Source organism: Carcharhinus amblyrhynchos, chromosome 2, assembly GCF_965287045.1.
Source record: "Carcharhinus amblyrhynchos chromosome 2, sCarAmb.v2.hapA, whole genome shotgun sequence".
Classification (NCBI taxonomy): domain Eukaryota; kingdom Metazoa; phylum Chordata; class Chondrichthyes; order Carcharhiniformes; family Carcharhinidae; genus Carcharhinus; species Carcharhinus amblyrhynchos.
In genome coordinates, this window is record NC_137325.1 from 56,771,909 (window position 1) to 56,785,292 (window position 13,384).

General features: G+C 41.5%; 1 protein-coding gene across 4 annotated transcripts in view; it reads right to left on the minus strand.

Moving 5' to 3' along the window:
• The window catches only part of LOC145354743 (RNA-binding motif, single-stranded-interacting protein 3), a 615,155-nt gene that overhangs the window by 417,913 nt on the left and 183,858 nt on the right, over nucleotides 1-13,384 (minus strand). For all 4 annotated transcript variants that reach the window (XM_080206215.1, XM_080206195.1, XM_080206224.1 and 1 more), the window contains exon 3: nucleotides 783-841. In XM_080206215.1, the coding sequence (XP_080062341.1) occupies nucleotides 783-841 (59 nt within the window). The remainder of the gene's footprint in view (nucleotides 1-782; nucleotides 842-13,384) is intronic.

Below are 13,384 nucleotides of genomic sequence, written 5' to 3' on the forward strand. Positions count from 1 at the left end.
GCAAGCATCATACAAAAAATTGTTTGCTTTTGGTAAAGCCAAGATTTGAATATGCTTTAATGAAACTTTAGATTTGACTAGTTTTGTTCCACTACTTTGACTGAATGTAACTTTAGCTTGCCAGCCTATCACAGCTTCTGTAGTATTCAAATGAGTGAAGTTTGGTGATGGATTGGTATGATTCACCAGTGAGGTTGGCTTCTCATTTCCAGCCTCAGAATAACTGGATCAAGACTGCTGCTGTCTGAAGGCAAGTTTGGCTGATTTTAACATCTATTTTCCTGCAGGCAAAGCCAGCTGATTCTAGTGAACATGTTACGTTTTCCACACAATATTCAACCTACCTGTGCAAAATGTGACTTACCAACAGCTCAACAATCATCGTTATGTAGCATCCAAATACACATCTGAAAAGCCCGCACCACAACCAAAGATGGTGAGCGCACCATGGAGTGAAGGGGCCTGTATGATTTTCTCCTTCCCTCGCCCACCCCACATACATGCTGAACTTCCAATCTCAGTTTGGCAGTCATTCAGATCGATGTAAAAAGCTTTCGGCTACACAGAGGGAGGAAAGAGAGTCACTGGCTGTCAAGTCTCCCAATAATTCTGTCACCAACCATTATTCCTGTGAGCTGCAGAAAGATCTTGGAACGGGAAGCTCAAAAAGAGTTTGAAGGGAGCAAACTTTCAAAAACCCCTTTACAAAAAAGTGGATCTCACTTTCGGAAGGCACACAGATATACATGTAAACTTGATATAATGTGACACTTGATAAATACCTTTGCACTGGTTGGTGTTTTTGTCTAGGATGGCCTTTGTCGATACTATCTTTCCATATCTGAAAAAGATAAATGTGAAAAAGCTCAATTTTGCTCCAATTCCCCTCAATTCTGGGATGTTACCAGTTTTACCTGAGATATTGTATAGACAGTCCAGACACAATAACAACTTTTACATTTATATTGTGCTCTTTACATACTGCTGCTTTACAAGAGGTATAAGCAGAAGAACAGCTTCAAGCCAACAGAAAAAATGTTAGAAGGGACAGCTAAGAAGATTTTTGCTATTGTGGGTCTTAAATTTAGGAAGGGAGTTCAAAATGGTAGGCCTCAGAAGTTGAAAGCAGGAGCGTTACTGGTGGGTGAGGGAGGTATGGGAGAACAACGGACCAGATCTATAGCAATGGAGAATTCAGTCGGGAGATTTGTAGCATTGTGACCAGGTGAGCAACAAAACAGTCAGATTTGGAGATGACAAGTGCATAGCTGAGGATCACAGCAGCAAGTTGTTCATCTTGATTCCAATGCAAGGCAACATTCTGGACTTGGGAGAAAATAAATCCTGCAGGATGGTCCTACAGTAGTAAATAGTGTCAGCAAAGGCAAACAAGGCCTAGTAGAGCTCGATGTGATCCAGCCAGCCCAGCCTCCAGTATTGCTAACTGACAACATTTCCACTGAGTGAAAAGAAAATAATAGCGCCCAAAGGCTTCGTACTTCGTCCTGTGCCACAAAACAAATCCTACAACTGAAAATCCATGGGTCATTCCTGTCATAGAGGCCTGGCTCCACCCACAGATGATTCCACTTCTGTTGCATCATTCTGCCATCATTTATTTGTTTAACCAGACATGACCTGCCAATACAGTAGTCCTGATCATAAAAACCTATAAATAGAAATAATCTAACGATGGCTCTTGAAGATCTTGAGAGATAGAGCTGTGGGTATTTCCATTGGCATTGTGTTCTATTGTGTGATTGTCCTCAGGAAGAAAGGTTTTCGATGCACTGTCTTGGAAACAAACACTTTTTATAGTTTGTGTGGACAGCTACCACATGTTCGTCATTGCTGGAGGGTGCTAGAAATTTGTTTCTGTCAATTCTCACCAGTTCATTCCATATCTTACAGAACATGCTCAGTTTATGTTTCATCTTTTGCTGAACTGATTCCCATTCCAAATCCTTGATTGAGAATGTGACATTGCTGTATTCCCCATATTGATGTGTGCAGAATCATGCAGCATGTCTTTGGATTGCTTCATTTTTATTTATATCTTACGTTAATAAGGATCCCACACACAACTTGCACAGTCCAGAATTCGATCAGCCATAACTCCGAAATTTTTGTTGCAATGCTGAAGATTCTGTTGGGAGCGTGTTAGTTACAGAATGGCATGTCTTAAAAAAGCCTTTGTGGTCTTCAGTATGTTAATGGTAAATCTTTATTAAAGACTAGAACTATATACACATGTACAGTAAAGGGTACAAGCTAGGAGCTATCTCCATGTTGAGATATCTAGCAGTTTCTGTGCAACCCCACACTGATCCCAGCATCTGGATCAAATGCCTTCTTATATCACTGAGTTGGGAGCCTGCATTCTGTCCTACATTAACCCTGCATATGTCAGACCCCTATATTACAGGTTCCTCTTCAGAAATCTAAGAACCATGTCTACTCTGAATATTATCTGCTAAAGGGATAATTCCCAACGATGCCACCAAAGTCAGCAGAGGTCATCTTATTTAAATAATTCTGCTGGCTTCTCACACCAGAAGGGAAACATCAGAGGAACCTGAATCCCAGGAGACAGCAAATCTAGGGAGCGGATCCCAAGGCTCTTCTCAGGTACATCCTCAAAGGACTGAGAAATCTGCCTAATATCATTGAACCATGGGGACTGAACCCCAGGTGGATCTTAAATCAGCCATTTCACAGCTGGGCAGAATGTGGCAAACTGCTTCACTGATGCTCCATCAGGCTAAGGATACTTCCAGTTCACGTGCCACTATGCCAAGCACACCTTTTCTTCTTCCATCCTTTGTCAAACAATAAAGTGTGGAATCATATGATTCCCTGCAGTGCAGGAGGTAATTTGGCCCATCGAGTCTACACTGAGCACAATCCCACCCAGACCCTATTCCAGTAACCCTCATTTATCCTGCTAATCTCCCTAGGGGCAATTCAGCACGGCCAATTCACCTAACCCGATATCTTTGGACTGTGGGAGGAAACCTTCACAGAGACGGAGAGAATGTGCAAACTCCACACAGATAGTGACCCGAAGCTGGAATTGAATCCGAGTCCCTGGCGCTCTGAGGCAGCAGTGCTAACCATGCTGCCTTTTCTCAAATCAATCCAGACCCAGTGCATCTGAGCCAAATTCCTACTGGATGGACAGCAAGCGTATGTCAGAAGATATGTATATCTATTCCGTACCGTGCCCCTCCCAACTGCTCCACTGTCTATTCTACATTGGCTGCACTGTAATACAGGTATGCATTCGGTGAAGCAATAGTTTCTATTTCAGCTGCTAGTTGATTCTTGTGATAGCACTTTTTGTTTTCAGAGACGGGTATTTGATCATCTCCAAATGGTTGAAAAAGTACCCTGCAGTTAAATGAATAAATAATATTTTAAATACTTAATATAGAAATCCTTAATTGAAATATAACTAATATTTAAATCCCTGATGCTGGATCTTCACTTCAAAATGACTGAAAGTAAATGGCACACTGAGGCTGAATGTTACTGACTGATATATGAAAAGATAGGCACTGGTGTCCATGTATAAATATGAAAAAACATTATTTCTTCTAATATGTTGCCACAAGCATAAATTGCTCTTAAATACTGTGTTTAATGTAGAAAGATACCTTAGAGCTTTCACAGGAAACTGGATGATGGGACATAATGGGAAAGTTGAGGAAGGTTGACTAAGGCATATGAGAGAAACGGTGTAATGGAAGCACTGAATCCAAGCGACATGTTATAACCATTACTTTAATTATATAGTAGGAATTCTTGTCAGCGAAATCATTCCAGTGAAGAAATCAAAAACATGTAAGAAGCTCTGAATGTTTTCTGTTCTTCTTCAAATAGTGGCATAGTATCTTGCTCAGTTTTTGATGCCTTTTCGAAAAATGTGCTATTTATGAAAGGAATAGATTTGTGAACAGGTACCTGTTAACACCTCTGCAGAACACTGTGTGTTTGATGCGAGATCAAAACATTCCTACCTGCATCTCAAGGAGCAGGATATGCTTCTAAGGCCCTGATCTGTCTCGGCATCAAAGATTCTGATTATCAACAGGTTGAAAATACCCATCAACAACAAAGTTTTGTTTTGTGCTCATCAGATAGATAGATACTGGCTTTCAAGTGCCGCAACTTCTTAGCTCCCTCCAACCCTGCCCCCCCACCCCGTTTGTGAGCCCCTTGGAGATCCAGTTCAATGGATTCACTGAAATGGCTACTTTGGCACAATCTCTAAACAGTGCACTCACCTTTGGTGAAACTTCAGTTATTTACTATAATAGAAAGGATCAGCTTCCTGTCACAATCCCAAATGCAAAAGATAATGAAAAAGGGACAACTGAGACATCCCTTATCATGAGACAGACAAAGTGAATTGTTAGCTTCTAATTGGTCTCATCCGATGACCAAATAAAGTACCTATCAAGTGAAGATCTGACCCACATTATTCATTTTAAAGGGTTATTCATTTATAAAGGAAGTTCTGGACTAATGGCCCCAGCTCTTGGTGAACTCCTAGATGAAAGCTAAATTGGATAGTAAATTCTCTCAGATATTGGGCATCAAATATCAACTACTGATCCTACAGGGTCAAACACCAAGAATCTGTGAAAACTCAGATTTAATGACCGGAATTTTCCAGTTGTTGGCAGGACCTTCCATCGACAGTGGCAGGATCCGCACATCCTGTTCTCTAGCCAATGGTGGGCTGCTTTGGCCGCCATAAAACACACCACAGGGGTACGGAAAATCCCACCCATTATTTATTTGTAAAACTATTATAAGACACGCAAAAATAAATTCTCCAACTTTTGATAGCATTAAGTAATCCATGGGACAGAGTCCAATGAAGTTTTCAGTAATAACATAAGCCATGCCTAAAATAAAAGCAGAAAATACTGGATAAACTCAGCAGGTCTGGCAGCATCTATGGAGGGAGAAACAGGACTAATTTTTCAAGCTGAATATTACTCTTAGCATCACAGAGTCATACAGCACAGAAAAGACCCTTTAGCCCATCAAGTCTGCACTGACAATGACTACCACTAAAAGCGCGCTAATCCCATTTTTCAATGCTTGTCCCATATCCTTGAATGTTATGATATTTCAAGTGCTCACCTAAATACTTTTTAAGGTTGTACAATTTCCAGTCTCCACTACCCTCCCAGCTAATGCATTTTACATTTTCATCATCCTGTGTGTGAAAAAATATTTTCTCAAATTCCCTCTGAATCTTCTGTTCTTCACCCTCAAACTATCCCCCTCATGACTGATCCCTCAACCAAGGGGAATAGCTGCTCCCTGCTCACTCTGTCCAAACCCCTCATAATCTTATACACCTCAATCATGTCCCCCCTCAGCTTTCTATGCCCTAAAGAAAATAATCAAGCCTATCCAATCTCAGTTTATAGCTCAAATACTCCATTCCACGCAGCATCCTGTTGAAGCTCCTCTGTACCCCCTCTAGTGCTATCCCAGCCTTCCTACAGTGAGGTGACCAGAACTGCACACAGTACTTCAGCTGTGGTCTAATCAACGTTCTGTACAGCTCCAACATTACCTCCTTGCTCTTATACTCAATGCCATGATTGGTAAGGACTCTGTACATCTAGAAACATTGGCCGGGAGTGGCTGGGGTTGTTGACAATTTCACGAAAAATCATAGAATCCCTACAGTACAGAAGGAAACCACTCGGCCCATCGAATCTGTAGTGACCGCAGTCCCACCCAGGCCCCATTCCCGCAACCCCAAGTATATACCCTGCCAATGCCCCTGACACTAGGGTCAATTTAGCATGGCCAATCAACCTAACCCGCACATCTTTGGACTGTGGGAGAAAGCCAGTCCACAACTGGAGGAAACTCATGCAGACACAGGCAGAAGGTGCAAACTCCACACTGTTGGAGTAAAAGTGATTCGCTGCCAGAGGGAATCCCGAAATTTGAAGGTACAAGATGGTTGCCTGGTACAACATGGACTCTGTGGAAAGACATTAAAATGTGCTGACTTAGGCACATTGCACAACTAACTAAATCCTGTTATTGTTTAATAACTACGGAACGGACAAAAAAACCAGACCTTGAGATCCAGATGATCAAATTAGCTTAAGATAAAGCAGGACCGAAACAATAAGTTTTGTTAACGAGGTCAGTCATTGCTGGGGGGTCATAATTGGCTAATGATGTGATCACTGCCAACGTCCATACTTGTCGTCTCTTTAAAATGTATAAAAGAAGCTCAGCTGCCATTTTAAAATTGAAAAGGTGACTGTGAGCACTGTGGAGTGCCCAGCGCTTTTCCCAAAGCTTTGTCCAATAAACTGCATGTTGAATCTTCAAATCTGACTCCAAGTGGTGATTTCCCACAGCAACACAAACAATGACTCGAGGCCAGAATTGAACCCAGATCCATGCTGAAGAGACCAGGTAAGTCCGGGATCAGGAATCTCAAAAAGGAAGGTGGGGGACAGAAGGGAGGCTTAAAGGGAAGAATGATCTTTTGGGGAGAGGTGGGTTTCACTGGTGGGTCCATAGTCAAGGTCCCCTTTCCCTTGGCCAATGCCAGGCTTCTCACATGGCATGGGGTTCTCCCTGCTGTGAGGGAGGTGAGGTAGGAGTGAGGTCCTGAATTGGCTGCATAAAACCCTCAATCGGCACAAGTTGGGCGCAGATTGCCCAGCACCTCATTTCTTTCCTTAAAGTATTATTTAGGTTGAGTGAGGGTTATAGGTGGCAGGAAGTCAACCCACTGGATTTTACCAGCGACCCCCCACCCAGTGCCTTCAAATGTCAAAATGCCATTAGCTTTTATGATTAACTTCTGCACTTGTTTTTAATGACTTTTTGGGATATCCAAGTCTCATTTCTCACAATTAAGGAAATATTCAGATTCATCTTTCTCAGACTGGAAGTGGATAAGAACATAAGAAATAGGAGCAGGAGTAGGCCATCTAGCCCTTCGAGCCTGCCCCGCCATTCAGTAAGATCATGGCTGATCTGAAGTGGATCAGTTCCACTTTCCCGCTTTCTCCCCATTACCCTTAATTCCCTTGTCTATCAGAAACCTATCTACCCGTGACTTAAATATATTTAGTGAGGTAGCCTCCACCACTTCAACGGGCAGAGAATTCCAGAGATTCACCACCCTTTGAGTGACGAAGTTCCTCCTCAACTCAGATCTAAACTGCCCCACCCCCCTTATCTTGGGGCTGTGCCCTCTAGTCCTGCTATCCTTTCTAAGCAGGAAGAATCTCTCTACCTCTACCCTATCCATCCCTTTCATTATCTTATACATCTCTAAAAGATCCCCCGTCATCCTTCTAAACTCCAACGAGTACAGACCCAGTCTATTTAGTCCCTCTTCATAGTCCAACCGCCTCATCTCCAGTATCAGCCTAGTGAACCTCCTCTGAACTCCCTCCAAGGCCAATATATCTTTGCGCAAGTGCGGCGACCAAAACTGCACACAGTACTCCAGCTGCGGCCTCACCAGTACCCTGTACAGTTGCAGCAAGACCTCCCTACTTTTATATTCTATCCCCCTTGCTATAAAGGCCAGCATTTTTGCGACTCATGCACAAGGACCTCCAGGTCCCTCTGCACCGTAGCATGTTGCAGCTTTTCGCCCTTTAAATAGTAATCCCTCCTACTATTATTTCTGCCAAAGTGAATAACCTCACACTTGCTAACATTATACTCCATCCGCCAGGTCCTCGCCCACTCGCTCAGCCTATCCAGTTCCCTCTGCAGACTTTCCACACCCTCCACGCAATTTGCTTTTCCACTCATCTTCATGTCATCAGCAAATTTCGTCACCCTACACTCAGCCCCCTCCTCCAGATCATCTATATAAATGGTAAATAGCTGAGGCCCCAGCACCGATCCCTGCGGCACTCCACTAGTCACCAACCACCAACTGCCAATCAGAATAACACCCATTGATACCAACTCTCTGCCTCTTATTAGACAACCAATCCTCTATCCAAGCTAACACCTTACCCCCAACTCCATGCACCCTAACCTTCTGTAGCAACCTTTTATGAGGCACCTTATCAAACGCCTTTTGAACATCTAGAAACACCACATCCACCGGTTCCCCTCTGTCTACCGCACTAATCACATCCTCATAGAAATCCAACAAATTTGTCAAACATGACTTCCCCTTAATGAATCCATGCTCCGTCTGCTCTATCAAACCATTCCTTTCTAGGTGCCTCGCTATTTCTTCTTTGATGGCGGATTCAAGCATTTTTCCAACTACAGACTTTAATCTAACCGGCCTATAATTCCCTGCCTTTTGCCTGCTACCTTTTTTAAACAGTGGCGTAACATTAGCCGTTTTCCAATCTTCCGGCACTTCCCCAGAATCCAGTGAATTTTGGTAAATAATCACTAAGGCATCCACTATCACCTCTGCCATTTCCTTCAGAACCCTGGGATGCATTCCATCCGGTCCTGGGGACTTGTCCTTCAGACCCATTAGTCTATCAAGCACTACCTCTCTAGTGACAGTAATCGCATTCAGGCCCTCAACTCCTACCATCCTTCTATCTTTAATATCTGGCAAACTATTCGTGTCCTCCTCCGTGAAGACCGATACGATCACACTTTGTCACACTAAGACAGCAGGTCCAAGGGATTTTTCTACCTTAAGTTGCATTGCCTTTTTTTAACCTGTATTAAATCCAATAAGTTCTCCCTTTGACTTATTTCCTGGTTCCTCTCTACCACTGGCATTTTGTCCTCTTCCTTTACCGTGATATAAAGTGATCATTTAACAAGCCAACTTTTTTTTACGTGGCATCTATCGTTAATGGGGCCACTTGCCTTTACCACTCACTTTTTCCTAATGCAATTACAAAACCTCCACTGTTAGTTTTAATATTCATCGTAATTGTTTTTAGTTGACATTTTGCACTTCTAACACTTCCTCTGTATTCTTTTGCTGTTTTCTTTAGTTTGCTCTGACTGCTGAATTTCCATTCCTTCTTGCAGTGGTTTAAGTCTATTTCTTTTCAGCAGTGATGACACTTCAAAAGTACTTCTTCCCTGAAAGGCATCTTAGGATGCACTTAAGACATGAAATATGTCACATGTTTCTGTACATTAAGATTAAAACACAGAAAAATCAAGGAAGGAAACACAAGTTGCACACTTACAAGATTTTGTTTCTTTGTTATTTCCTTTAACTTGCTTTAAACTAATTTGTTGATGATGATTATAACTATAGGGATCAATGCTTTGTCTTGCACTAAACAAAGAGCTTCTTTAAATACTTCCCAGTATTTATCTGTAGGCATGCGTTGATAGTTTAGTCTAGTTGACTGTGATCAGTTTATTACTCATCCTTTGAAGTTTGCCTGATATTAATTTAAAACCTTACTTTGTGGCTTTCCCTCCCCATCAAATCCAATGTCAAATATAACTGTATTTTGATCACTATTTGCAAAATGTTCCTCCACCATCAATTTGCTAAGTAATTCAGGTTTGTTACTCGTCACTAAATCTATTATGGCATGAAATTGCCTTTGTCAATTCTAAAGCATACTAATTCAGAAATTTTCCTGAACACAAAGAGCACGACACAGAGCTGCAACTTAAATGTCTTCAAATAGCCGCACATACAATGCTGTTTAGTATTCATACACAACAATGGCCATGGGTATTAGGTGCAAGGTTGCCTTTACAAGGAACACATATCTACCACTAGGCTTTTTGCTGCTGTCAAAAATTAATTATACACAACTGATGTACAAGCAATGATTCCTCAAACACACGCTTATAAGGAGAAGTAGCATTTGCAGGGATTTTCTGATTTTCTATACATTAAGATTAAGACACAGAAAAATTAAGAAAGGAAATCGAGTAAGTTGCACCATACGAGCTATATTTTACATGCCTCTACTCCTGGTATGGCATCTCCCTCCATGACAGAGCAAGGCAGGGAATCTGCTGTGGCCGTCTGTCCACCTGATTCTCTGGTGATTAAAATTTCTCTTTAGAAAAGTAAGCAGAGTCCACATTCGATGCTCAGTTTGGGAGCAGAGCCTTGTACATTTATCCATCAGCATTTAAATTAATGAACAGTTCCTTAGGATGCACTTGATCTGGAATTCTAGTCTATTAACATATTGTTACCAACGTCTCGTCAAAAAAAGCCTGAAGAAATACCTTGTCCCAGATTTTCCCATATTGGTGTTTTTGGCCATAACTTTCTCTTTCTTTCTTGCCAAGGGGCCTAACCTGACATGCGTCGCTACAGTGGTGCAGGAGCCCAGGGAAACCTAGGCTCATTTATTTTGTACATATATTTTGTTGCTGCTGTGTGTCGACATGACAACAGAAATCTTTAAGGTTGAAATTAAACTGTACTTACTGATCATTTTCAATATCTCCAGCCAATAAGAACTTTGTATGCTGGTGAAAATTTAAGTGTTGATTTTTATAATTAAATTCAATTTTCCTCTCATAAAGTTGGGGTAAATCTGTGCTAGAAAGTCAAATGCTTTCTCAGTCATTTTTTTGTAACCATTGACACTTGCATGACCAACTTAATCATGATTCGATGCAGATTAAAGCTCTCACTAATTGGTCCTGAAACTGTGTTTGAACCTCAGTCATTGAAAAGTGTCTACTCCTGCGCCAGTGTGACCTACTACTTCCCACATCAGCGTCTTCACTGGCTGGGAGTCAGACATCAACTTTGTCCAAAGCTGTTTTCAATTATAAGCACCTTAGCCTACAGGAATGGGGGCTCAGACTGCCAGTACTCATTTAATTAAGCATCTCAACAGTCCTTTGAGAGAGAGAGAGAGAGAGAGAGAAGAGACTGTCATCCTATCAGTCTTCTGTTTTCTGCTACTGTTCCATGACCAGCACTGTAATATAAACAGTTGGCACCAGTGCCTTTGGCAGCAAGCAGCTCCATGTCAGAGAGAAGTAAGAGTTACCTCATGCCACTGGTGACTGCTGGTAGCACATAGTAAGAAGTCTCACAACACCAGGTTAGAGTCCAACCAGTTTATCTGATAGTAATGTCACAAGCTTTCGGAAATGGTGTTCCTTCGTCAGGTGTGTGGATGGTTCTGATCAGAGAAAGGCATATAAAGTCACACACAGTTTACAGAATACTGACTAGAATGCAAGTCTTTACAGCTAACCTACTATTCAAGTCTTGAAGATGCAGACAATGTGAGTGGAGATAGCATTAGCATAGGTTAAAGAGATGTGTATTGTCTCCAAACAGGACAGTGAGTGAGATTTTACAAGCCCAGGCAAGTCATGGGTCAATGCATTCTAATCAGTATTCTGTAAACTGTGTGTGACTTTATATGCCCTTCTCTGATCAGACCTTCCACACACCTGACGAAGGAACACTGTTTCCGAAAGCTTGTGAGTTTACTATCAAATAAACTGGCTGGACTTAAACCTGGTGTTGTGAGACTTCTTACTGTGTTTACCCCAGTCCAATGCCGGCATCTCTACAACATGACCACTGGTAGCAGTCAGAATTCATCGACCTTGTGTAGACTCAAAGCTCAGCTCATCCAACTTACTATTTGTATGTATTTTTCCCCTATACCAGGCAAGATCTTCATCAAGAAAATTAGAAGTTGTGACTGAAACATTTGAACTGCTGCACACAGTTGTCTCAGTTGACACTGCCATGCTGGGAAACAAAACAAATCATCACAAAAGATTGACTCTAGGGTTACTAAGGAAGGTAAGGATAGCACGAGATCAAAGGAATCTTATAAAGTGGGAAAGAACAGTTGTAAGTTTGAGAAACCAGGAAAGGACCACCAAAAAAAGTTGTCAATAAGAGAAATAAATTACATATGAAAGCAAACCAGCCTGGAATTTAAAAAGAGTAGATTGTAAGAGCTTTAACAAGTACATAAATAGAGAGCAGCTAAAGTAAACGTTCCCTAACAGGCAGAAATAGGAAAATTATCATAGAGAATGAGGAACTGGCAGAGAAATTGCACAAATATTTACTGCCTGTCTTCATAGTGGGTGACATTAATGACAAGCCAGAAAATAGAAGGTAATCAATGGGTTAATAAAGATAATATAGGCAATATCCGAGATCATATGGCCTAATATCCAAAGGTTCTAAAACAGATAGCTATAGATATAGTGAATACACTGGTTACATTTTTTCAAAATTCCTTAGATTCTAGAATGGTCCCAGCAGATTGGAAGTTAGCAAATGCCACTATTCAACAAAGGAGGAAGAAAGAAAATAGAGAACTTTAGACAAGTTAGCCTGACATTCAGCAGGAAAAAGCTGGAATCAAAGTTTTAGCAACGCACTCAGAAAATTGTTACCACTTAGTAGTCCAGAACTTGAGTATTGTTGAGAAGAGATTTTGTCAAAGCTTTTCATCTTGCACTTATCAGGACAATCACAACACTACCAACTTTTAAATGATGTGCAGGTTAGGTTGATTAGCCAGTCTAAGTTGATCCTAGTATCCAGAGACGAGCAGAGTAAATACATGGGTGGGATTTTGTTCAGTGCAGACTCGATGGGCCAAATGGCCTCCTTTTGCACTGTAAGGATTCGAAATAAAAGAAGCAGTCAAATGTTGATTTCTCTTGATTCCCCCTTTTCTTGACATACTATTTGAGAAATTTGCCAGGAGGTTCTCTACTACAGTATACCATAAGCCTACCTCACTGGTCAATACACGCATTGAGATGCTTACAGCTTCACACACCATAAAATTGGCCTTATTAGCAAACTTGCAAATAGCAACCAATCTATTTGCTCACCAGGCAAGCTAGATGCTGAAATGGGGACAATGGCAATCATGATCAGATCATTTCATGTTGAATATCATGCAAGTCCATGAATGCATCTGAAGCCATCACTTGCAGTTCAGAAAAATGTCCAGTCTATCTCAGATTATCCTCAAGTGTAAAGTATCTAAAACATTTGAGCAACAGATGAAGCTACCTGTTTCATGATGCTACTATGCAGTAGCAACATGAGTGGTATTCACCACTAACAGAATGCTGCCATCAAACCAAAAAACATTTGCCTATCACACAAATGAGTAATACGGTATGTGAATGCTAGTTACGTAGGCCATATATTCTAAGACTGGTGGATCAAATCAAACAAGATGTCCCTTCTGCTATTTGCAATGGGAAAGGTACAGACCAAATGCAACTAACCCAAAACTCAAAACAGTGTGTGGAATTTTTCTCATTTTCTGCAGTGTTGTAATGGGCTAGAAAGGCAGCATTGAAGCCACCAGCCCGAAGGGAGGGGCTTTCTCCACCAAATTGCTAGTAATTTGGTGGAGAAATTACACCAAAGGGATGAGCTCCATGATGCCAC